Source organism: Carassius carassius, chromosome 34 (assembly GCF_963082965.1).
Source record: "Carassius carassius chromosome 34, fCarCar2.1, whole genome shotgun sequence".
Taxonomy (NCBI): domain Eukaryota; kingdom Metazoa; phylum Chordata; class Actinopteri; order Cypriniformes; family Cyprinidae; genus Carassius; species Carassius carassius.
In genome coordinates, this window is record NC_081788.1 from 7,341,147 (window position 1) to 7,365,619 (window position 24,473).

Genomic DNA, 24,473 nt, shown 5'->3' on the forward strand with positions numbered 1-24,473 from the left:
AAAAATAAAATGTTTGTGAACATCAGTCCGCCTTGCAAACGTGGTCTGTAATATTATTAATTCCCACAGATGACGAGCAGGCCACCGGTTCTTGGAGAAGATTGTGTTAGAGGAAAGGAACTGTAAGTGTCTTGTATTGTGTTCTATTGTTCTGTTGTGGCTTCATGTGAAATAAAAGAGTGCTGTGTGAACAAACAATGCTGTCTTCTTCACTGGGATCCATATAGCATCTCAAAAGCGCAGGAGTATGCAGTCTCCAAACAAGATTTGACATAAGCACCCCTCATATTGTCTCCTCCGTAACTAACAAGAGGATTGTTGGTTGTGTTTGTAAGTGATAGTATAATTTAACCATCATTTTTATATCAGTTAGTATAGTCATATCTGTTCTATGTGTATCTTATCAGTATGAGCCATCATAACAACATAATAATTTTTGGTCAAAGCCAATAACCTATGCGTCTGTTTTATAAAGATGAAGAGGACAACACTGTAGTGGTTTGGTTTTGGTTGCATCATGGAGAGGCCCAAGCACTGCCCATGATGTGGTGCTCACTACAAACTTGTTCCACACGAGTTAGCCCACTGAAATATACACTTCACCGCAGACACTCCCATACTGACTCAAACACCATAGATACTCATATTAATGCACAATCCCCTTCAATGTTCCCTGTTCTGAAGAATAGAATTGCACTTTATAGGGACCTAGTTATTTAGCTCTCATTGGTTGCTTCACAAAAACAGAAAAAGCAATTTAACATAAAGAAAACAGGCTTGCTTCAAATTTCGGCAGTGTTTTCCTAATTGTGAATGTTGGTTTCATTATTTTTAGAAGGATAGTTTACATGCCCTGGTTTTCCTTATAAATGCAATGCATTCCTTGCCCTGTTATATAAACAAGCTGCTACTTTTGCACATTCTTACTTAAGAGATCATGTCTACAGGCGTTGTCTGATTTTTTTCAATGTTTAGACAAAGATAGTACATTCCTGATTATGTTGGACTCCAAATATATTCCATTTACTGTGAAAGACTTGAGATTGAATGCTTTCTTTGTTGAACCATTTTTTAAAATGAATGTAGTGTTTTTAACATGTATGATGTGTCTTGTGTGCATCTCATTGCTAGAAACTTTGCAGCTGATTCACAGGAAGTGTCTTGAAGACCTGACATGATCTTGACAAATTTATTTTATACAAAAATATTTTAAACATTCGGTATGCAATGTACAACTATACATTACAGACATTTTTCACATTATTGGTGTGTTGTCAAACAGACTGATCTTGTCGAGGGCCCCATATAAATGTAAAAAACAAAAAACAAATTCTAGGATGTACCCTTATGTGAATATTCTTATTTGAGCCGTACCAACCCTGGAAATTATTTATCAAGATCTACAAGAAACTTGATTATTCACATTGGACCCTGAATTGCACCATAAAGTTATTGGTATTCATATGAAAAATGGCATTAAAAAGATTATTTGTACCTATTCCACATCAACTAGGAAACTATTCTCTTTTGCAGACATACATTGATACATTGATGAACATATCAATATGTAGCAATTACATTTTAACCACCATTTGGAAGACTTTTTAAAAAAAAAATGATTTTCAGTGCATTCACTGCTACATTTTATCAGTATTGTGTATACACTGTGAATTGATTCCTAAACCTTGCAGTTGCAAGTGTCATGCTCTACCAGCTGAACTACAGGACCATGTATGAAACTCCTTCAGTTAGCATTAGTTTTTAAAATCAACAAGAAACACTTTGCAACCCATTGTACTTCATGTAAAATTATCCTGAAAGCTGATCAAGAAAATCGACTTGATACTTCAGTATCTGAGTTTTCTAGTAACGTGAAGGAGTCTGTATTGAGAAAGTAAACTCGTCTATTTTGATTTCACGTTGACCTATAGATCTGAAGGACCAGTTGTTTCAGAGTCGTTCAGTAGGGCTGCAGGCCTGCCATATTGTACCCAGCGGGTGGATGCCAGATGGGTAATGGGTAAGGGTAGGAGGACAAAGCAGCCTCGTAAGACCCAGGAAAGGGGGTGCCCCCTGGTGGGCAATGCATAGAGTGAGTCTGAGAAGGAGGAATTGTTAGATGGGTTGGAAGAAAGACATGTTGAAGAGGTAGAGCTTTCAACTGTTCGTTTAAGTCTGCCCGAGCTCTTGGCAGGTAGGGCACTGCTACACCGGCATGAGGGTGGTAGAAGAACTGCTGGGTAGGCAAAGGCTTGGGCAACTCTGTCTTTGCTTTCTCTTTCCTGTCCATAATGCGATGTGGAGAGCCCATTGATATCTTCTTCAAGTAGGCATCGTCGGTGATGGGCCTCTTTAGGAGGTGCTGGGGGTAGGACATGTGCGGTTTAAAAGTGTGCTGTAGTGACACAGGTCTGCAGGGATCTCGTGGTAAGACCTTGGAGAAGCTGGAGGCATGAGGGACCCAGCAGGGTTTGGTGTATGCAGGTGAAGGCATCCTGTAGGATGTAAGTCTGGTGCTGGATTTACCATCCAAAGTCCATGGTGAAAGACTTCTCTGGGTCTTTTCGGAGTGGAGTTGGCCACCTGGCAGGAAATCCCTGTAATGGTTGCGGTGATAGTTGACAAGTTCTTTGCTGCTGGGGTAACATCCGAGAGGCTTACAAACTCCTGTGCTAGCAGCCTTGGACGTGGGGAGAGCAGACACATGAGAAGGTGTCTTACTTTCAGTATCTTTGGAAGAAGACTTCTGGGTTGGCACGGCTATACAGTCCTCAGAGGAGACAGAGCAAGGAGAAGGGCTACGGGACAAGGAGCCAGACGGAGAGGAGACGGGGAGGGGTGAGCCATCGGAAGAGTGGCGAGTTCGAGTGGAAGAAGGACACACAGGAGACTGGGAACAGTGGGACAGCTGAATAACAGAGGGTCTCTCCAGTTCTGCACCATCCTCCAAGGTGCCAGAGGCAGGGATGGTCAGGCTAGCCTGGGCCAGACGCTTCTTCTTCTCCAAGGGAGAGATCACCTCAGTCGGGGTGGGAGTATGAAGGAGAGGATTCTCTCTGGAGCAGGTGCCAGGGTGGGGACCATGGACAGAAACCACGGATGACTGATCAGAGTCCAGGTGATCGGAGGATGCCAACCATGGGCTGTGATGGGAACACATGCCTCTCTCACAGTGATGATCTGATCCCATTTTGTCCTGAGAACAAAAGGGACATGCTTCAGCACAAGGAGCAGACAGATACATCTCAACACATAGGACATTTGGAGATATATTCTATGCATCGCTTAGATTTATATTGTTGTATGTAGGGTTTGGTGATTGATGATTATGCGGTTGATATAAATTAAATTAAATTAAGCAACATTGTGAATATTTCTAAAGTTCTAATGTGTCTTTTATTTGGCCATGGAGTTTCTTAAAGAATGTTATCTAGACCTGTAATCCTTCCTTCTCCCAAGACTTGGAGCATTTAGGTGTCAAACTCATCTCCTGGAGAGTCACAGTCCTGCAGAGTTTAACCCCAACCTGCTCCAACACAGCTACCTTTAGTTTTCAAGTAATCCCGAAGACCTTGTTTAGCTGGGTGAGGTGTGTTTAAACTCTGCTGTTTCCCTCCAAGAACTGTTTGACATCCCTGATTTAGACAGTAGCATAAATAGCACTAGATTAATTTCCATTAATGGGGACAATAAGCTGACCATCCAGGGTGTTTCCCTGCCTATGGCCTGAGCCACTGGGATTGGCTCCAGCATGCCCCTGACCCTATATAGGACATTTGGTTTGAAGAATTGACTGAGGGTTAAAATGGTCCATTTCAATGAATCAATTCAACAATCTATTTGCGTCATTACTTCAAAATGTCCTATCAAAAAGCTGAAGTACACATAGCAATGTCCCCACCCTAACTGTACATTTGACAAAGAGTTTCTTTGATCCAAGTGCATTTACTTCCTGCTCACCTCGCACTCTTCTCTCTCCATCTTCCTCTTCTTCTTGCTCTCTGGCTTACTTCCCCTGTTCTCAGGGCTCCTCTTGTACTGTTTTCGAGGTTTGGAGGGTGGTAGTGGTCTGTCCTCCTCACCTCTCAGTTGCCGCTCAAAGGGCAACACCAACCTGCACAAAGAAAGAGTTTTACTGTTTAAGCCATGGCCTAGTGGTCAATGCAAATGCTCAGAATCTTTGATCAGTTGTGTGCATGTGGGTAATGTGAGTTTGAGTATAGCTAAGTAATCGAACATACAATTTTTGATTGGTGAATTAAAAAATGCATGGTTTGTTACAGTTAAAAGTGAGTTTACCTTTCGTAGTGTCTGCGTGTGCAGGTTGCTGCACTGGTACTGCCTGGACTACCTCCCAGCTCATCATACACATTCTTCCATAGCCTCCGCACTGTTACCTGTGAGCAAACACAGGATTATTACACACCCTTAGAAGAAACGACAACTGAATTGAACTACCTACTGCATATAGCTACTTCTCTGACAATGATTCGCTTACAAACCCTAGATGCTAATGACTAAGTTTGCACTTACATATATTCAGATATGTAATTCTGAATGTGAATTTGCCTTGTTGACCAATGCAACGCTGTTTAATTGGGAAGTGAACACAGAGTAAACGGTGCTTTATCCATCGCTCTTGACAATGGACAACCTTTCGCTAATGTGATAGTGCCTTAAGGCTAAATGTGTTTAATGTGCAATTCTAAATTAGCATTTGTGCTTGCATTTTGTTTTCTTGGACTGACAGTGTGTGTATTGCATGCACTGCATTATCATTCTGATCAGCTCTTGTCATAGTGGAACTTCATGATTAGTCACTGGTTAGTTTCAGAGGTTGCCTCAAATGTGTTTAAGTACATACCCTAAATTTATTTTCACAGGCTGATGAAAGTTTCAGCTTTACAATGCTAATACCACACTTACTGCCTGACACATTGCTAAATCAATTAATGACCAAGGTACTTTTTGTTTACAGGTGTCAGTCCTCTGAACTCCGTTTAGTGACAGCAAACACCTTCGGTTTAGTTGTGCTACTGGAAAAAAGTGTGACTGATGCAATAATGGCATTTTATTTTTTTGCATGACTGTTTTTAGAGTAAAATGTCATACTTTCCACTTCCAGACCCAATTCACACACAGAGACAAGACCCCCTTTGACCAAGACTAAAATTATATACAGACAGACATTGTTTTGTCAAAAATCGGTTTTACTGACCACACGCACTCTCATTATAAACACAAACACTTTAGCACCTTAGACTGAGTGGAAACTTAAGGGCGAGAGAACAAAGCTTTGAAGCAGCGGGTTTGGGCAGAAAGAGCTAGGTAGAAGATGGACCCTCGTTCTCATTGTGGTCATAACGGTCACTGTATGTATGGTGTGGCCTACAGCCATCATAGTTTCCACTGTGCAAGAGCAAGTGGCAAGTGCATGACCTGCTTCTCAACTTCCCCGTTAGCTGCGGAAGCCTCGGGCAGTTGGCACACTTGCACAATATATTGAAATGATAAGGCTATCAGTGGTGTGAATGAGAGATGAGGGAGATAGACCAGAACCAGGTTGTGAAAGGTCTGTCTGGAGGTTTGTTTGCCCAAGGTTGTGTAAGGATACTTACCGCATCATATCCTCCAAGTGTCTCCACAGCTTTGTAGATTTTCCACAGGTTGACTGGAAAAAAGACAAAGACACGATTGCATCAACACACAATCTTAAAAATCAACTTGTAAGATGTAGATGGCACTTCTCGTCAAAACTGTGATCAGTGAAAATCAGTGAAATGAGGTGCTCCTCATCTCAAGGAAATCAGACTAAATCTTATAAGAGCTGTTTTGTTTTCTATTCATTTTATATGAGGTATGCAACCCTATTACCAAATGTTTGGACATTGTAAAATACAGTTTAAAACTTTAAAAATACAATGCCAGAAGGGGTTAACAGGGTTGCAAATTTAGCATAAATGTAGCCCCACTCAGTAGTGGCTAGCTATTTGGTTTGTAGCTATTAATAAATATATTTTCCATAAATTAAAGAAAATATTTGGTAACAATTTACAATAAGGTGTTAGTTCATGTTAATTCACAGTGCATTAACTAATGTTAACAAACACAACATTTGATTTTAATAATGCATTAATGAATGCTGAAATTAATCTGAACTAATGCAATAGAAGTATTGCTCATTTGTAATTCATGTTAACTAAAGTAGTTAATGAATGTTAACTAATGAAACATTATTGTAAGTGTCATCAAGTATTTTTACAACATTGTGTTTAACAGACTTACATGGTTGAGCTCAACACAGCAACATTTTTAAATGTTTTACTTTCTTTCTGTCCCATTATAAAAAGTCAAAATTAAGTCAAGTGTGTAATGAGGAAAAATTGTAGCATAGCTATGCAAAATGTAGAACTACATATTACATTTTTGATAAATAACTATATTTAAAAATATATTTTTTATTACAATGAATTAAATGTGAGTTCAGTAGACAATGATAATTAATTTTAGATTTGTTTTATTTAAGATAACAGTTCACAAAATAATTAATAATGTGATTTCTGCCTCATGGTTTAAAAGAAAAAGTCCTGACACACAAAAGTGTATCACATTATTGGAAAGTGGCAGATGCAGTACATGATTTAGTCAGCATGTTGTTACTTTTTAATATTAATGGTTTTAATGGGTGCATCACCCCCCCCCCCCCCAAAATGGTTGCTGTTGTGTTCTGTGCTGAAAAATCATGCTAAATGTAATTAATAAAATGCAATTATCTAAATAGATGTACATAGTTGAAATAGCATAATAAATAGGCTGTTCAACTTTTGAAAGGAAGGAGAAAACCTTTAACTTTGTTACTGACGTCAAAGATGGTTTATCTAATCTTGCAATAATAAAACTTATTCAAATCAGAGAAATGCCAACACGGATACGCTGCATAACATGAGCTCATACTCAAAAACCATGAACAAAACTATAGAAGGTAAAACACGGGTTCCTTTGGTTTGTGACAACCACAGTGTGTTTTGCTATTGCTGCTGAGAGCTTCAAACTGTTCTTGGTAATAGAAAAACAATTACATTTACATTGCATTGGTTGAATTGCAGTACATCTGCATGATTTTGAGAGCTGAGGTTTATTGTGTTGTGTTACTACATAAAGTTCAATGTAGAATCTACAACTTAAAGCAAAACGAGTTGAAAAGCACTGATTTAAATGCTTTGATATTATATGCAACAGTATTCGGACTCACTCTGTTTAAAGCCAAGATGGGGAATTCTCTCTATAGGCGTGCCTCTTTCCTTCATGAAACAGTACAGATTGGTCACAAAGGTCCTCTCTTCACTCTCAGATTTGTCAGTTCTGGAACCTTCCTCGCTGCTATTGGTGGAAACCATGTTCTCCATCTCCCTGCTGGTCTAGTGGAAAAATACATGATCACAAAAGATGTCAAAAAATAATTTAATTGTCCAGTTCAGGAGTTCCCAACATAAATCTACACTAATCATGTGCACTGTACACGATATAGGCAATATATGAATATATGTGGGTGAGTCTGTGTCATTTACAGGAAGCAGCGTAACTGTGCTTCGAACAACTTCAAATTTCACTTTCACACAAATAACCTGATAAATCTGCTCACTGATTCATTTTCTCAAAGCCTCATGCAAAATTGCAGGTGATATAGGTGTTCATGCAACCCTGTTCTGAGACAGTCATATTCAGAGTGTGAGACTGAAAACACAACAGCTTTGGCTTTCACCACCACTTTCAATAAGTAACCAGACATCCTGTTTGAAGGGAAACCGAACCACTGGTGGGGTTTTCACAAAGGAAAGCTGCACTGGTGCTGTACTCCACGCTATGATAAAGACACAAGTGGTGCAAACGTGAGAAACTCTGCAGTTACTGCAAGAGGGCGGGAGTTTGGTGTATCCGCAAATCTTGTGATTTTCAGATGAAGTACAAGAGTATGAATGTAGCCTTCCTTATCTATATGATACTAAAAAAGTGAAGTGGGATTATGAGATATGTTCCTCACATCACACTTTCGCACAATCTGATCAAAAGACTTTGTGGAAGAAGCTTAGCTCCAGAATAAAGGGCTGTTCATTATAACTACAATTATAATGCTTTAATAGTTCACACCACAACAATAACGACACAGAGGAACGACGATGCCGAAATCACTTTCAGAATGATTTCTTTTCCAGCTGATGAAAAATGATAAAAACATTCCCGCCAATCAGAGTCCATCCGACTTTAAATCAGCAGATGACAAAACTCCAGCTCACGCTTATAATAAACAATATGTTATTGTCCATTTAACATATTGGGCACTTACATAGTTATCTTAATATTTATCATTCTTGGTGTGATCGGGTCTGGACCACACAATCAGCCGCTGTGAAAAAGAAGTGTGTTTAACTGTATTGCATGTGCACTTGTATTTTGAATCTTAAAAAAACTATACTTTTAGATATTGCAATATTAATGATAAAAGGCCACTTAAGTAGACTTGATTTTATGACTATGTTTCTAAACACAATTAGGTACACTTTAAATAGTGCACTTTGTAATCATCTCAAATTAAATGTTTTACTTTAATATACATTTTAAATAATTGTTTTCATATTTTGTCATGATTTATAGAATAATGATGTGTTGACTCACATATAAAAGCACACGTAAAGTACTGAATTGCAACTTCACCATTTCAAATGTGTGGTTACTAATATATTTAAATACATGACACACATTTTAGTTTAGTATAAATGCTTGTTTGTTAGTATTTAAAGTGTGCAATTAAGTATTTGCACATAGGTAGGCCTACATCCTTTAAAGTATATTATTTCTATAAGAAATGTTTGTTAACATTGCTATACAAATGCTTTCTGAATGTATATAAGCAAAAAAGAAGAATTAGGGCAAATTATTAGGTCATTATGTAAATAACGTGTAATCATGTAATATATAAAAAGTAACTGATTACAGTAACTGATAGAGTAAGTTGTGCACTGATGCGCTCGCCTTAGCAAAAACCGCTAATAACAGGTTAGCATAGACTATTAGCACCTTATAAACCTTGTTGATGTTCTTGCAAAGCACGAAGGAACAAGCCCCTGTTGAAAAAGGGAAGTAAGTGAATGTTATCTACAGAAAAACAGCACATTCATCCTTGTGTGGCAAAGTGCTATAAGATGATCAGGCCAAAGTGGAACTGCTAGCATCTAGCGCTCAAGCACACAGGACAATGACCCACAGTGCAAGCAGGCCGCAAGTGAGAAATGAAAGAGTGAAGGCATGCAGAAATGAATGCTAGCCGTCACAGGAACGCCCCACTCAGTAACAATACACATGACTTATAGGGGGAGGCAGAAAAGTTGGTAAACCCTAGAAAATAAGTTTACGTAAGCAATTAGGACAAAAGCTGCTTATGTACAGCTGGTAGACGAGAGCGGGGCACAAAGTAACACTTTTTGAGTTTCTCAGTTTGTGTACATCCACATGGGGTTCAGAACTGTGACGAGTGGGGCGGGGCCGAGGGACATGGGAGCGAGGCCGGGGGAGTGATTGGAGATGAGCTACACCTGTTCGACCCACCGGTCTCGAGGCCCACGGAGGAGATGGAAGGATATAAAACTGGAGCGACGACAGTGAAGGACGAGAGAGGACCAGGCCTGGGCTTTTAGTTGTGTTTTGTGTTTTATTTGCGCGCACCAGTCGTCCGTGAGGGGCTGGTGCGCTGTTTTTGTGTTTATTTTGTTATTAAAATGTTTTTGATTGTCCGCCGGTTCCCGCCTCCTTCTTCCGGATGAATATGAAGGTTTATATCATTACAAGAACATAATTCTTTTTTTTATCCACAGCAATTGTACACTTGTCTAGTACAAATATGTCACTTTATTTCATAATTACAGTGTTTACTTTTTTCTTTATTTACCCTCAAAAAATGGAAGTGAAATGTGACAACATGCCCCTTAGGTGGGGTTCATTGTAACAGCTGAGGGGCGCGTAACATGACCAAATGACAGCTTAAAATCTTATCTGATCAAATAAAATAATGTCGTTTTTTAAGTCAATTAAATAATCTAATTCTAGAGTTTGACAATGAACACATTGCAGCCATGCTTGGGATGGCCCACATAAACGAGCAAAAATTCTTTACATGTCTTGAAATAATAATTTGTAAACATTAAAAATTGACTGTCAGTCTTTATTCACCTGTTTCTCGTTGTTTCTCATTAAAATTAATTAAAGTAAATAGTGTAAATTACATTGCTAATGTCATAGAATAGAACATTGTAACGCAATGTTACAACGTGCCCCATCTGCGCAAAAGGGATTTAAAACTGGTTAGTGTCTTCTGCTAGTAATTAAAGCAAAAATAATCTAAACTGATAAATAACAGATTGGAGATTAAAATAATAGCAGATTTTTCTCATTTTAAATGAATAATAAAAACTGAGTTGAAAAATTTACTTAAGCCAGAATTTTTATTTTACTATGGTAAAATACATTTTCAGCGATATCATCAAAAGATTTTTTTTTCATTTTGGCGCACATTTTTTTTTTCTAAGTAATGTTGATATGGTAACTAATAAATACTGTATATTTTGTTACGTTAGCATGTGTGGAAATATTCAAACCACGTGTGTTACAACTAACCCCGCGTTACTTTGTGCCCCGTGCTGCCCTACACACTCATGGATGTCAGGCCAACTGCCACTGAGATTAAAAACTATGATTTTATTTTCAGAAGTTAGCCAATCATAAAAGAGGTCATTTACATCAATGATTCTTAAAGATACGGTAACAGGGTGGAAACTGACTAAAGATAAATTAACTTTGATGAAAGAAACCTAGACCAACATCCACTGAACTAACTCAAGTGGTTCAAAATTGATCAACTTCACACTGTTATTGATCTGAAATGAAACAGCTGACTAAATAATGACAATATTGTGCTTTAAAGCTGCTTTACAGCAGAATCTGAATTGTCTTTATAGATGATTTTCCATAATTGATTCTGTTATTTTCCTGTTTATTTCTGTGAAGCTGCTTTGGAACAATCTGTATTGTATAAAGCGCTATAGAAATAAAGCTAGTCTTAGTTGATCATCCAGGTCTGTTTGCTTGGTTCTGGGACTTCTCAGCTTAGCTTAGACTGGTTTCAGCAGGTTTAATTGTTTGTGGAAAAAGACAAAAACAATGCATAACAGCCTGCGAGGAGAAATTCCCCGGTGACTATATACACTACGCACAGAAAGCTTTGGATTTCCATTTGATGTCTTTGGTGGTTGTTCTCTGCCAAAGCGAAGTTCAGTCAGTAAGTTTCACACTGAATAGAGTTCCTCAGAGAACATAACTTCTTCCCAGAATAAGGCCTTTACAATGACTAATATTGTGCATATAGGGCTTTATTCTAGCTTCTGAGTAATATAGAAGCTAAGAAGGCCCCTTCTCATGGTACTGAAATGAGTAAACATTGAGGCCTAAGATTACATCTCTCTCCTGTGAAGGGAATAATATCAAACATGTAGGCCCAAAGCTGGGGCAGTCTAAAAGTGTCTGATTCATACTTTCCCTCGCTTCAGTCGTAAATACAACAGAGACAATTTGAGATGTCAATTGCTATGGCTGCTGCTGAGCTCCAGTGTGTTCTGAATTGAGTCATCTTCACTGAAATTTCATATACGGCTTTATCTGATTACCATCTACCCTAACACTTCCTGTTATATTGACAACACAGATAACCAGCTTTGAGGAATCGTTGTTAGCACTAGTTCTTGGAATAAATATTTGAATATCTTTTAATCAAGGGAAGTGCTTTTTTAAGAAAGACGCAGATGGTATTTTGTTTCTGAAATTGGTTTATAACGCTCTGTTAATGTTGTATAACACATAGCCAATGTATACATTTTGTCTTTTATATAATGAAATTTTTACAAAATCATTCTTTAACCACACTTTTTATCAAAGAAGAGATGTTACTGGTGGAATGCGCATTGAAATGCTTGAAGCGTGCTATAACTATTTTTAGCCAATTGATACGTTATAAAAATATAAGATCATTTGTTCAATTTAATACAGTCATATCAAGACCACAATAGGGAAGAGCTTAGCTCTTAAACACTACCTTCAAGTTTCAAACAGGAAAGTTGTTTTGTGTGTTGAGAACTGTGCCCCCTTCCCTCTTGAACTTTGGCTAAAAGTAGCACAGACCCCAGTGTGAGAGACTTTCTGCGTGCTGCAGCTCTTTAATTTCCACCTCATTCAAATTTCGGAAAAGTGCGTGGGTTAGTCTGCAGCGGACGTGTCAATAACACTCAGAATGAGAGTTTATACATGCTTGATGAAGACGCAGTGGCATGGCCAGCGCTCACCACCAAAACCACAATGCTTTCAACTTCTGACGCCACCCTGGAAATATGATGCATCTTTGCAAAGGCATACAAACACTGTTTTCAATTACCAGAAGTGTGAGAGAGAAAAAACATCTGTGATTGTTTATATGAGTATCTATGTGCGTCGCATGAAAGAAATGACTACAGATGTCACATTTTACCAACCCCCTGTAATCTAACACTAAAAACCCACTCATTCACTTGTTATTCTGATGTACTGCAGGAATGAAGAACCGAAAACTGTAACCGAAATAAAAGAGACCAGAGGCTGTTGCGTCAACACACATAAATATACTGGAAGATGGATATTTCTTGCAAAATGACAGTCAAGTGGACAATCGGTGAACACTGTCATATTTCGTCTGACTAACTACTGTTACTGACATCAGCATTCTCCATAACCGAAATACTGCAATAATACCAGAAATCAATTTGGCAACAGTCATTAGAACGAAAGGGGAAGTGAGATGTTATTTTTACCAGCAAAATTTGCACTCCAGCCACATCAGGAGGATCAGTTATGTGAAATTTACATAAACTACATTCAAATTCATATTCACCTGTACAGTTAAGCTATTGGAGATGATCCATAATCATGCCTTAAAGGGACAGTTCACCCAAAATGATGCAAATTCTGTCGGAGTTTACTCATTTTCAGTGGAACACAAAAGTAGAATTTTTGAGAACTGTTACGTAACTTTTGCCACAGAATGACCAGCATAAAAATAGTCAGTATGACTAAAGTCATTTGATTGTCTCTGATAAACTATGAACTATCACGAAATGTTCTACAATGTCTATTTCCACAAGAAATAACACCATACAGGCTTGAACTGACAAGAAGAGGAGTGAATCATGAGGCACTGTGCTGTCGTGTCTCTTACCTGGTTTGGTGAATTCAGCTCCTGCTTTTGCTTTTCACAGTCTTCTAGTTCCCCTTCTACAACATCAACCTCTCCTCGAGGGTCCAACACTAAAACAAAGCCCAGCACACTAGTTACACACAAATTATAATATAATATTATTATATTGGTTCACCCAGAAATCAATATGCAAATTCTGTCAAATTTCAGTATTAATTATATACCAGTGAAGTATTTATTAACATTTCGAATGAGCTTTTTATTTTTATATTTTGTTTATTTTTATTTAATTAATTTATTTATTTTTGTAATTTTGCTACATTCTTTTTTTCACTTTTATTAGTTTCTTTGACTTTTTTTTAATTTCTATATAACTTTAGTGAATGTTTATTTCAGTTTTAAGAATTTTAGCACTTTTTTTTTTTTGGATCATCTTGTTATGTGCATTTGTCACTTTTATTAGTTCTTAGGGTTTTCTATATAGATTAACTGAATCTGTATTTTAGTTTGAGTCATTTCAGTACTTCAGATTACGCTAAAATACTGCCAAGACAACATTTCTAGTTTTCACGTTTTTCATCTAATATTTATATTGCATCGTATATTTCAGCTCTATATCAATTACTAAAAATTTATAATTTTTTGGGTTTCAGTTAACAAAACCACAGATTTCAAAATGTCTTTCTCTCTCTCTCTCTCTGTCTCTCTCTCTCTCTCTCTCTCTTTTTTTGGCATTCAACAGAATAAAGAAGGAAAGTAAATGATGACAGTATTTTCATTTTTGTCTGAACTGTCCCTTTAAAAACAGCATTTGCACTTATTAGATCTACATAAACATCCCTCACCCCTACACTGAGGTACAAAGTTGTAAATTGGGGTATACCTACAATACTTACAAAATACCTACAAAAGCTAAAAGGTACATCTTTGTACCTTATTCACCATAAATGGTACATAATAGTGCTTTATAAGAACATAAAGTGAACATATTAGTACCTTTCAAAAGGGTCTTGGCCCAGAGAGAGAGAGTATCCCGTGAATCCCAATGACTTTAAATATCAAAATCAGCTGCTAATTTAGCATGAGCAGAGCAATGCTCACTGTTTACCCAGCATCTGCTTCATAACATGCAGTTTTGAATCTGAAGTATTGAATTAAATGGGCGTGTAAAACAGAAAGAAAGAATAAGAGAGAACATTCTAATATGAAACCACATGATTACAACACTACTTCCTGTCTGTATGCATAAACCACAGCTATGTGATACTCTGCACGGATATAAAAATAAATATTTGTGAGCTGTCTATTAAAATGGACACTCTAATGCATCCTCTGATTGTTATAATATCTATATCTTGCATAAACTTGCCAGTCGTGTGTTTATTACACAATCCCTTATCATTCAGACATCAGTTCAGCCGATTCATCACCGCTGCCTGTTTAGAAATGACTGGACTGTGGAGGTGAATGTGCAGTGACTCCATTATTATAACCTTTCTCAGAGCTTTGTATTTCTTGAGGAGGTGCAGGAGAGGACACCATCATCACACTGAACTTTCGATGGCCAAGTTTCAGGTCAAAAATGGCACACAGGCGAGCATATCAAGTCATCTGTTCAGGCGTCTGTTGTGAATGGCACCAGCACAATGCAACCATCATGCACCTGACAGCATCTTATTCACAAACCACACAAGCATTGAATTATAGGCTGGCTCTGGGCAGCCTCTACCTCAAAGTCTCCACTTCCCTTTCTCACAGCCTCCTCACCGCGCTCGACACTCATATCTCTGTCTGTAACATCCAGCAACGCTTCGCTTTCGAGATCAGACGTTTCCTGTGCCAGGGCACTCAACAGGCTTCTGTTATTTTACTTCCCCTTCTGAGCCACAGTGCAGAAAGATTGTGACAAGTTGGACTGATATTATCACTGGTGCGATAGCAACTTCTGCATTGTTTCTGGTAGCCTGCTATTGTGCAGACGGGATGGGATAAAAAGCCAATGAATTATTTCATCATCAGAAGACCTTAAACTTGGGCTTTTCTTCTGACGTGCTAACCATGAATTTGTCATATCCTGGATGGACTGTCTCAAAAACAAAGCCATATCGTGCGATGACACCACAATGTGATAGCCTCATAATGTCACAGACAAACTTGTGTTACATCAAAGGACGATACAAAGTTATCAACGCAGAAATACTTATCTGTGATGTAAGGTTCCTAAACAGAAACGGCCCGTGATGTTTGGTCAGTAAGCTTATCTGGTCTATTCTAATCAGTTTGCTGTCAGTGTATCAGATGAGGGGTTTTACGCTTCAACAGCAATGTGTTGCTATTTCTCTAAAACCACTTCCTCAAAGAGCAAAACCAGTTATGTTACTCATACCTAGTCCTTATATACAAATTACTACAAATGACAGTAATAACCATTATGGTAAGCCACTTAACATTGCATCCTTCCAAAAAGCTAATATTTCATCTTATGATAGCCTACTAGTACTTAATTTAACTACTACTAAATAATCAAATAGCCTAGTGATTAGTATGTTTTCTCTTTAGTAGCCTATCTAGCAGTTTTACTAGTTGCTACTTATTCATTAGGCTACTATTCCAGTTTTCTTCTAAGATTTCCTAGTAAGATTTTGAATTTAATTATACAGTAGCTAATCTGTATAGTCATTATGCATGACAAGTAAAAATACAATTATAATTAGTGAGAAAAGAAATAGTGCCTCAGAAAAGGTTACTTTTGAAACGAAACATAGCTACTAGTCACCATTAGATTATTTATTTGTAAAGTAAAGAAAGTGCTAAAAAAAAAAGTCATGGTAATTTTAGACATTAGAAAGTCATCGCTCCATTCATAGGAATATAAGCGCTTACCCATTTTGGAACGCGCGTCGTGCACAGCTGTAACGTCAGGAGCGTGTATTGATGTCTGTCCTTCAGTCTCGCGCAACAGTAATTGACAGCTCGCTCTCCAGCGCGCTCTGCCTCTCATTGGATGGACACGCGCTCTCTAGAGGACTTCCTCACTCGAGTCAGCCTCAGCCAGGAACCATGGGACTCTGAGTCTTCTTTTTTTTTTGGTTTACAGACTCCGTGTGCATGTTTCCGTTAATACATTTTCAGTATGTCTAACTGCAGTTTTGTACTGAGTCTTCAATCTTCCCTCAGAGTTTCAATTTTATGATATGAACGATAAATGACTTATTTACACGTTTAAAATTATGATGATGTAGCTACAAGAGCAAAATAAAGCGTTTTGATATTTAATTATGCGTGACAGTGATTTATATAAATTTAGCCTATACTGTGCCTCAATTATGGCATCAATTCCACGGCAACACACATTTTGAACCTAAATAGTTTGAAACACATGACCCATAATTTCCAGTTGAGAATCCAATGATTTTGTCAATTTGCGTTAGTAAAATTAAAGTAAAAAAAAAACGAATGCTCCAGTGATGCTACACTATTAGTGGATTGCATTTGTTCACTTAAAAATGAAAATTTGCTGAAAATGGTCTCACTCTGCAAGATTTAGATGAGTTTGATTCTTCATCAGAACATATTTGGAGAAATTTAGCATTGCATCACCAGGCCATACTGTACCAAAGGGTGATGTGGCCACTGAAGATGAGCGAAATCCCCTCATCAGTGGTAAACAAGATGGACGGGCTGGCAAACTCGTTCATCAGGAAGTGGCTGGGACTACCAAGATGCTTCTCGGAGGTAGGCCTCTTCGGGAGGAACACGCTACAACTACCACTGCGATCCATCAGCGTGGGATACAAGCAAGAGAAGACTCGGCTGGTGCTGGAGCTGAGGGAAACCACTGACCAGCTGGTGAGAGCAGCGGGCACCCAGATAAGAACGGGAAGAAAGTGGAAAGCCCAAGAAGAGGTCGACATGGCAATCGGCAGGCTGAAGCACCGCGAGGTGGTCGGCAGAGTCCAGGAGGGTCGAGCAGGCCTTGGGAGGGGCGATATTCCCTTGTTCTGGTCAAAGGCTTCCAAAGAAGACCGGAAAGCCATGGTGGTGGCGGAAGTGGCAAGAACTGAGCACGAACGCCTTAACGTCAAAGCGGTGTCCCAGGGCCAGCAAGGACGTTGGACGTCATGGGAAGGTCTCACAGACAGGTCCATGTCATGGTCCGACCTATGGAAGATCCCCCAAGCTAAGCTCAGCTTCCTGATCAGAGCAACCTATGACACCTTGCATTGTCCGCGAAATCTCCACCAATTTTTTGTTGCCGAAGAGACCTGTTCCCTTTGTAACACCAGCAACACAAGCCTCCAGCACATCCTGTCGGGCTGCACGACGGCATTGTCCCAAGGCCGCTATAGGTGGCGACATGACCAAGTACTGAACAAGCTGGCAGAGGTGTCAGAGTCATGCAGAAAGGAGGCGAACAGTAGACCTTCCGCTCGAGGACGACATTCCATCCAGTTCGCGAGGGCTGGAGAGAGTGTCAGACCCTCCCGCCAGAGAGATACAGCAAGGCTCCTCCCACCGGGAAGTGAGTGGACCATGAGGGTCGACTTGGGAAAGCAGCTCCAGTTCCCCAGGGAGACCTCGTCATGTGGTCAGAGGCTGGCAAGACCGTCCTCCTTGTGGAACTCACTGTACCATGGGAGGGAGGGATGGAGGCTGCGTCTGAGCGGAAGCGAGCCAAGTACTCTGATCTGGCGGCAGAGTGCAGGGAGGTGGGCTGGAAAGCCGTTATATGCCCTGTGGAAGTGGGGTGTAGGGGCTTCGTAGGTTCCTCAACCGCTCGCCTACTCCGCGACATGGGATGCACAGGAGCGAGGCATCGGAAAGCCATGAAAGAGCTGGCAGAGGAGGCAGAGAAAGGCAGCTTCTGGCTGTGGCTAAGGAGGAAGGAGAAGGGTTGGGGGGTAAACACCTAGGGCATCAGCAGGGGGTGGCAGGGAGAGATCCCTGCCATCGCTCCGCCACCACGAGACGTACTGGGGTTAAAGGAGCGAAACGTCGATGAGTGGTGGTCCCCAGCTGACGACCCGCTCAGGCTCACAGAAGTGCTCAGTGAGGTGTCACGGCACACCAGTACAAAAGGCACTGGAGGAGGTGCGTCAGGCAGTGATGTCCAGCAGGAAAACCAACACCTGTATCTTGATATGCTCACTAGTGGATCCTCTGCAGTGAATGGGTGCCATCAGAATGACTGCCCAAACAGCTGATAAAAACACCACAATAATCCACACATCTCCAGTCAATCAGTTAACGTATTGTGAAGTGAAAAGCTGTATGTTTGTAAGAAACAAATCAGTCGTTGAGATGTTTTTAACTTTTAACTGTTGCTTTCGTCAAAAATACAAGTCCTCTGTCCATAACATTGCTTTCTCCAGTGAAAAAAAATGTATTGCTTGAGTATATGCACAAATCAAGGATGTATATATATATATGTGATGTTTTTATCAGCTGTTTGGACTCTAATTCTGACGGCACCCATTCACTGCAGAGGATCCAATGGTGAGCAAGTGATGCGATGCTAAATTTATCCAAATCTTCTCAGGTGAAGAAAGAACCATCTACATCTGGGATGGCCAGAGGGAGTAAATGTAAAGAAAGAAAATGTTCATTTTTTGGTCAACTATTCCTTTAAAATAAGATATATTTTGAAAAAAAAAAAATTGTTTTTCTAAAACTCCACACAAGTGCCTGTAGTTTAAAACCCTTACATGGCTGGATTCAAAACCTGTCATCAGACACATACTGGAAACGTATGAGAAAAAGGGGTTTGCCCTAACACAGAAGAGCACCGGTGAAAGTACAGTTCTCAGTTTTTCCCCTTTGTATTTGTTATGAAAATGATAACCAGGACAGATGTACTGCGCTATGCAAAACCTCAAAAACTGTAAAAAGGGGACAACTATATTTTAGCATAACAAAAGGTGTGCACATGAGGAGTGATGGAAATAAAAAAGAACACAACAACTGTAACATCTGAATTTTTTATACTTCAAAATAGCGTTACTTTAATTATGTTAATTGTTTGTGAAATTTACTAGCAATTTATGAGTGTGTTTCTACAACAGATTTTTTTTTAAGAAGTGCAAAGCGAAAAGTAAAGTATAATGAGTAGCAGCTATTAAACATAATGCACTTAATGGTTTTTACCTTAGTTTATGATGGAGATGCACTTCATGAGGACACGTTACACTAAATTACTGTTGCAACAATTATTCAAATAATTAAAAGATTCTGCAAATTTATTTCAACATCATAGAACTTTTTATTACTTTAGTCTTAAAAATTCCCTATTTTTGTTAGAACTACTAATTATTACTAGAAAACTGATTTGTTACTATATATTAAATATCATAATATTAATGCAACACTAAAGATATATTTAAACACATGAGGATGACTGTCCTACCAAGTTATTGTAGGAAAAAATGATGTAAATCTTTCTCTCAGTTAATTGAAAATATAAGTTAACTCTGTTAACTACAAACTAGCCTTTGGTATTATATATTTATTCATTCATTTATTTATTATTAATTAAATTTATACAATATAATTATTAATTAATGCATTTATATGTTGCTGTTTATTTAATGTTTATTGCTACAAGATTACAAAATACTTAATAATTAACATTTTCTCTCTCTCTTTTTTATTTCAGCAAAGAGGCATGGTTTTATATGGTTTAGCTTGTGGGCTGCACTAGAAGACTTGACTACAGGACTCATAGGGACTTAAGAATTAAAGGGGCTTTAAGGACATGTGACTGTTGTTAAAATAATAATAAAAGACTCAGGAACGTTGTGTTTCAAGCAAGTCGCTACTGACATATAATTTAATGTCAAAATGTTGGGAAATGCCCCAATAAATGCAAAACACCACCATTACAGCCACTGTTTTGTTATTAATTGACCATGATTATATAGTGCGGGTGTTTTGTACATATTTAACATGAACTATAAAAAAGAACACCGGAAAACCCCATCATGAAAATGTGTCTTTGTTTTGAAGCTGACAGATGTTATGTACCGGCATGATATCTTTAGAGCGGTCATGAACTAGTCTTGCTGTCGAAGTTTCGGATGTGTCGTTTATGGATGGGGCCTCTCTCACCTGCTCGCATAGTCCCTGACATTTAACCATATTTAACCTTTAAATGTCACAATAACAGTTTTCAGCCCAGAGCCAATCGCTCTGAGGGAGTTTCTCAGGTGAAATATTAGACAAAACATCCGTCCTCCCTGTTATTGGGAGTAAAAGCGTAAATACAGTACCTCAGCCTGTGCACAATAATCCGGTGTATATTACAACTCTCCAAGATGATTTCTTTTGGGGAGTATGAAATTGCTTATGTTGATATCAGATGAAATGGAAATTAGGGAGTTTATGACTTTTCATCTTCGATTTGAGAGGTTCCGGTTTTACTCAGTCAGAGATCACACCCGAGTTTCACAATAGCTTAGGTGCTTGTCATAGCTGCTGCTCTCTTGACTACCTTGCCATCAAATTAACTGATAAAGCATGCAAATATTACAGTGTTTGCTGTTGATTATATTAATATGGTATCCATTATGTTAGTAAATGTTGGTTATAAGTGATTGCTGTCAAGCATCACAATTAGTTTTGCTTTTAGAGTAAATGAAAAATCCTTAACCAGCACAGTTCCTATCTCATAAATGATAGCTTAATCGTGCGGCTTATTGAGGAAACATTTGCTATTACGTTGATAAGTGACCAAATTTATAAATTTATTTTGGTGATTAAAAAGGCGAAAAAAAGATCAAATCCCATATCTATGGATCATCTATCTAGAGTTCTAGCGCCTAAAATTCAATTTTTACCAAGGCAACCCTTCCAAGAAACTTATATTTTAACCCCAGGAAGCAATTTTTATTGGGGAACCTCCTGGAAATGCACTTGGACTAGTTTTGAGAAGCAACTGGGCAGGATTTGTTGTGAAAACTTGGCAACCCTGATCTGAACGCACGTGCTGGAGATATACTTCTAATTACAGGAGCGTCTTTACTGATGAGATGCTCATGAAAATCGCATTCGATTTTTTGCACAGCCCTACTCTACATAACCCTGGGAACCATCTATAGAACACTCTAGAGTTCGCATAACCCTGGGAGGCACCTTGAACACTCTAGAGATTACTGTACATAACCCTAGGAACCATCTAGAACACTCTAGAGATTACTGTACATAACCATAGGAACCATCTAGACCACTCTAGAGATTAGTGTACATAACCCTGAGAACCATCTAGAAAACTCTAGAGTTCGCATAACCCTGGGAGGCACCTTGAACACTCAAGAGATTACTGTACATAACCCTAGGAACCATCTAGAACACTCTAGAGATTACTGTACATAACCATAGGAACCATCTAGAACACTCTAGAGATTACTGTACATAACCCTGAGAACCATCTAGAACACTCTAGAGTTTGCATAACCCTGGGAAGCACCTAGAACACTCTAGAGATTACTGTACATAACCCTGAGAACCATTTAGAACACTCTAGAGATTACTGTACATAACCCTGAGAACCATCTAGAACACTCTAGAGTTCGCAAAACCCTGGGAAGCACCTAGAACACTATAAAGATTACTGTACATAACCCTGGGACCCATCTAGAACACTCTAGAGATTACTGTACATAACCCTGGGAACCATCTAGAACACTCTAGAGTTCGCATAACCCTGGGAACCATCTAGAACTCTCTAGAGTTCGCATAACCCTGAGAACCATCTAAAACACTCTAGAGATTACTGTACATAACCCTGAGAACCATCTAGAACAGTCTAGAGTTCGCAAAACCCTGGGAAGCACCTAGAACACTATAAAGATTACTGTACATAACCCTGGGACCCATCTAGAACACTCTAGAGATTACTGTACATAACCCTGGGAACCATCTAGAACACTCTAGAGTTCGCATAACCCTGGGAACCATCTAGAACTCTCTAGAGTTCGCATAACCCTGGAAAGCACCTAGAACACTCTAGAGATTACTGTACATAACCCTGAGAACCATCTAGAACACTCTAGAGTTCGCATAACCCTGGGAGGCACCTTGAACACTCTAGAGATTACTGTACATAACCCTAGGAACCATCTAGAACACTCTAGAGATTACTGTACATAACCCTAGGAACCATCTAGAACACTCTATAGATTACTGTACATAACCATAGGAACCATCTAGAACACTCTAGAGATTACTGTACATAACCCTAGGAACCATCTAGAACACTCTAGAGTTCGCATAACCCTGGGAGGCACCTTGAACACTCTAGAGATTACTGTACATAACCATAGGAACCATCTAGAACACTCTAGAGATTACTGTACATAACCCTAGGAACCATCTAGAACACTCTAGAGATTACTGTACATAACCCTAGGAACCATCTAGAACACTCTAGAGATTACTGTACATAACCCTAGGAACCATCTAGAACACTCTAGAGTTCGCATAACCCTGGGAGGCACCTTGAACACTCTAGAGATTACTGTACATAACCCTAGGAACCATCTAGAACACTCTAGAGATTACTGTACATAACCATAGGAACCATCTAGAACACTCTAGAGATTACTGTACATAACCCTAGGAACCATTTAGAACACTCTAGAGATTACTGTACATAACCATAGGAACCATCTAGAACACTCTAGATATTACTGTACATAACCATAGGAAGCATCTAGAACACTCTAGAGATTACTGTACATAACCATAGGAACCATCTAGAACACTCTAGAGATTACTGTACATAACCCTGGGAACCATCTAGAACACTCTAGAGTTCGCATAACCCTGGGAACCATCTAGAACACTCTAGAGTTCGCATAACCCTGGGAACCATCTAGAACACTCTAGAGTTTGCATAACCCTAGGAACCATCTAGAACACTACATATCACCTGGCAATGCCTTGGCAACCACCCAGAACACTTTAGTGATCACATGAGCCTGGCAATCATCTAGAACACTCTAGAGATTGCATAGTAATACCCTGGCAATCACACAGAACACCCTAGAAACCGGATAGCAATGCCCTGGAAACCACCCAACTCCCTAACAACAGTATAGTACTACCCTAGATAACAAGTGCTGCAGGGGAAGCACCAATTACACTTTCATCCGGAAATGGAAAAATCTAGTTTGGAAATATTTTCTCATTCGGCAACACAGTTTTACACATTATAGCGGATCGGCTTGACTAACACATCTCCTCATGGTGAAGCACTCAGCCAAGTCAGACAGCGAACTAACCCAAACCTCTCATCGCTGTCCAGACCTACCATATGTACTATAGTAATACAGTGTCACATGGAGGCCTTCAGTATTTGAATGGGTGTAGGGGTATTGAGCTTTATACGAATGGTGACTAGAATCTAAACCTGTAGGTTAAACGTTGAGTAGGCAGATGAGAGTGTAATGAGAGAAGAACGTTTGAGATGAACGTTTACTCCGTTGAGTCAGTGAAAACACTCCAGTTAGAGCTTTGATGGAGAGTGGAAGATCAGAGATTTACAGACAACAGTAATTCCCCCTTTATTCATGTCAGAGAGAGACAGAGTGAGAGTCAAAAAGAGGGGTAACAACAAAGAATGAGATGTGGAGGGGCACTCGAGCAGAAAACAGACGTTAAGAGTTAACAAGAAGTGTGATGGGTTGGTCATATTGATCCAGAGCGGAGGCTGATTTGACTCATTCTCCTGGGAACAGATTCCTCTAGCAGACGTTGATCTGATTTTAATCATTTACAGAATAATAAAGTTCACCTGCAGATGAAAAAGAGATATGATGAAGAAGATGAAAAATATGAAGAAAAGGGACTGTTATTTAAAATAGGCCTGTAGATTCACATGCAATGCAGGATGAATTTCACAAAACTTGTCAAGAACATGTCTGGGTCATATTATTTCACCTAGAAATAAAAAGTAAAAACAGAAAAAAGGATAATATTTTGCTTTACTAAAATTAAGAATTTTAAAGTTTTTTTTTTTTACATTTCTATTTTCACATTTAAAAAAAAAATTCCAATGCAGTGAAAAAAGTTTCATTCTCATATAAGTAAAATACTATGTAACTTGTAAATTATTGTTATATCATGATAGCAATTGATGTATTTATTTTTGAAATTTTTAATAGCATTGCTATATATATATTATAGAGTAATGAGAATCTGGTGAGAA

The 24,473-nt window shown here is 38.9% G+C and overlaps 1 protein-coding gene across 1 annotated transcript; it reads right to left on the minus strand.

The window, feature by feature from the left end:
- Nucleotides 1-1,611: 1,611 nt before the first annotated feature.
- LOC132115408 (AT-rich interactive domain-containing protein 5A-like) lies at nt 1,612-16,264 on the minus strand. Its single transcript, XM_059523867.1, has 7 exons — nt 16,154-16,264; nt 13,292-13,380; nt 7,253-7,418; nt 5,619-5,671; nt 4,300-4,397; nt 3,961-4,114; nt 1,612-3,196 (listed from the first exon to the last, which is right to left on the minus strand). The coding sequence occupies exons 1-7, from the start codon at nt 16,155-16,157 to the stop codon at nt 1,961-1,963; spliced, it is 1,800 nt and encodes a 599-aa protein (XP_059379850.1). The 5' UTR covers nt 16,158-16,264; the 3' UTR covers nt 1,612-1,960.
- Nucleotides 16,265-24,473: the final 8,209 nt, after the last annotated feature.

What these genes read in the sequence shown, in the direction of transcription:
- LOC132115408 (XM_059523867.1), bottom strand. An exon ending in CACTTGGAGGATATGATGCG is followed by an intron (nt 4,398 to 5,618) that starts GTAAGTATCCTT and finishes GTTTGCTCACAG; the next exon opens with GTAACAGTGCGGAGGCTATG. An exon ending in ACACGCAGACACTACGAAAG is followed by an intron (nt 4,115 to 4,299) that starts GTAAACTCACTT and finishes TTCTTTGTGCAG; the next exon opens with GTTGGTGTTGCCCTTTGAGC.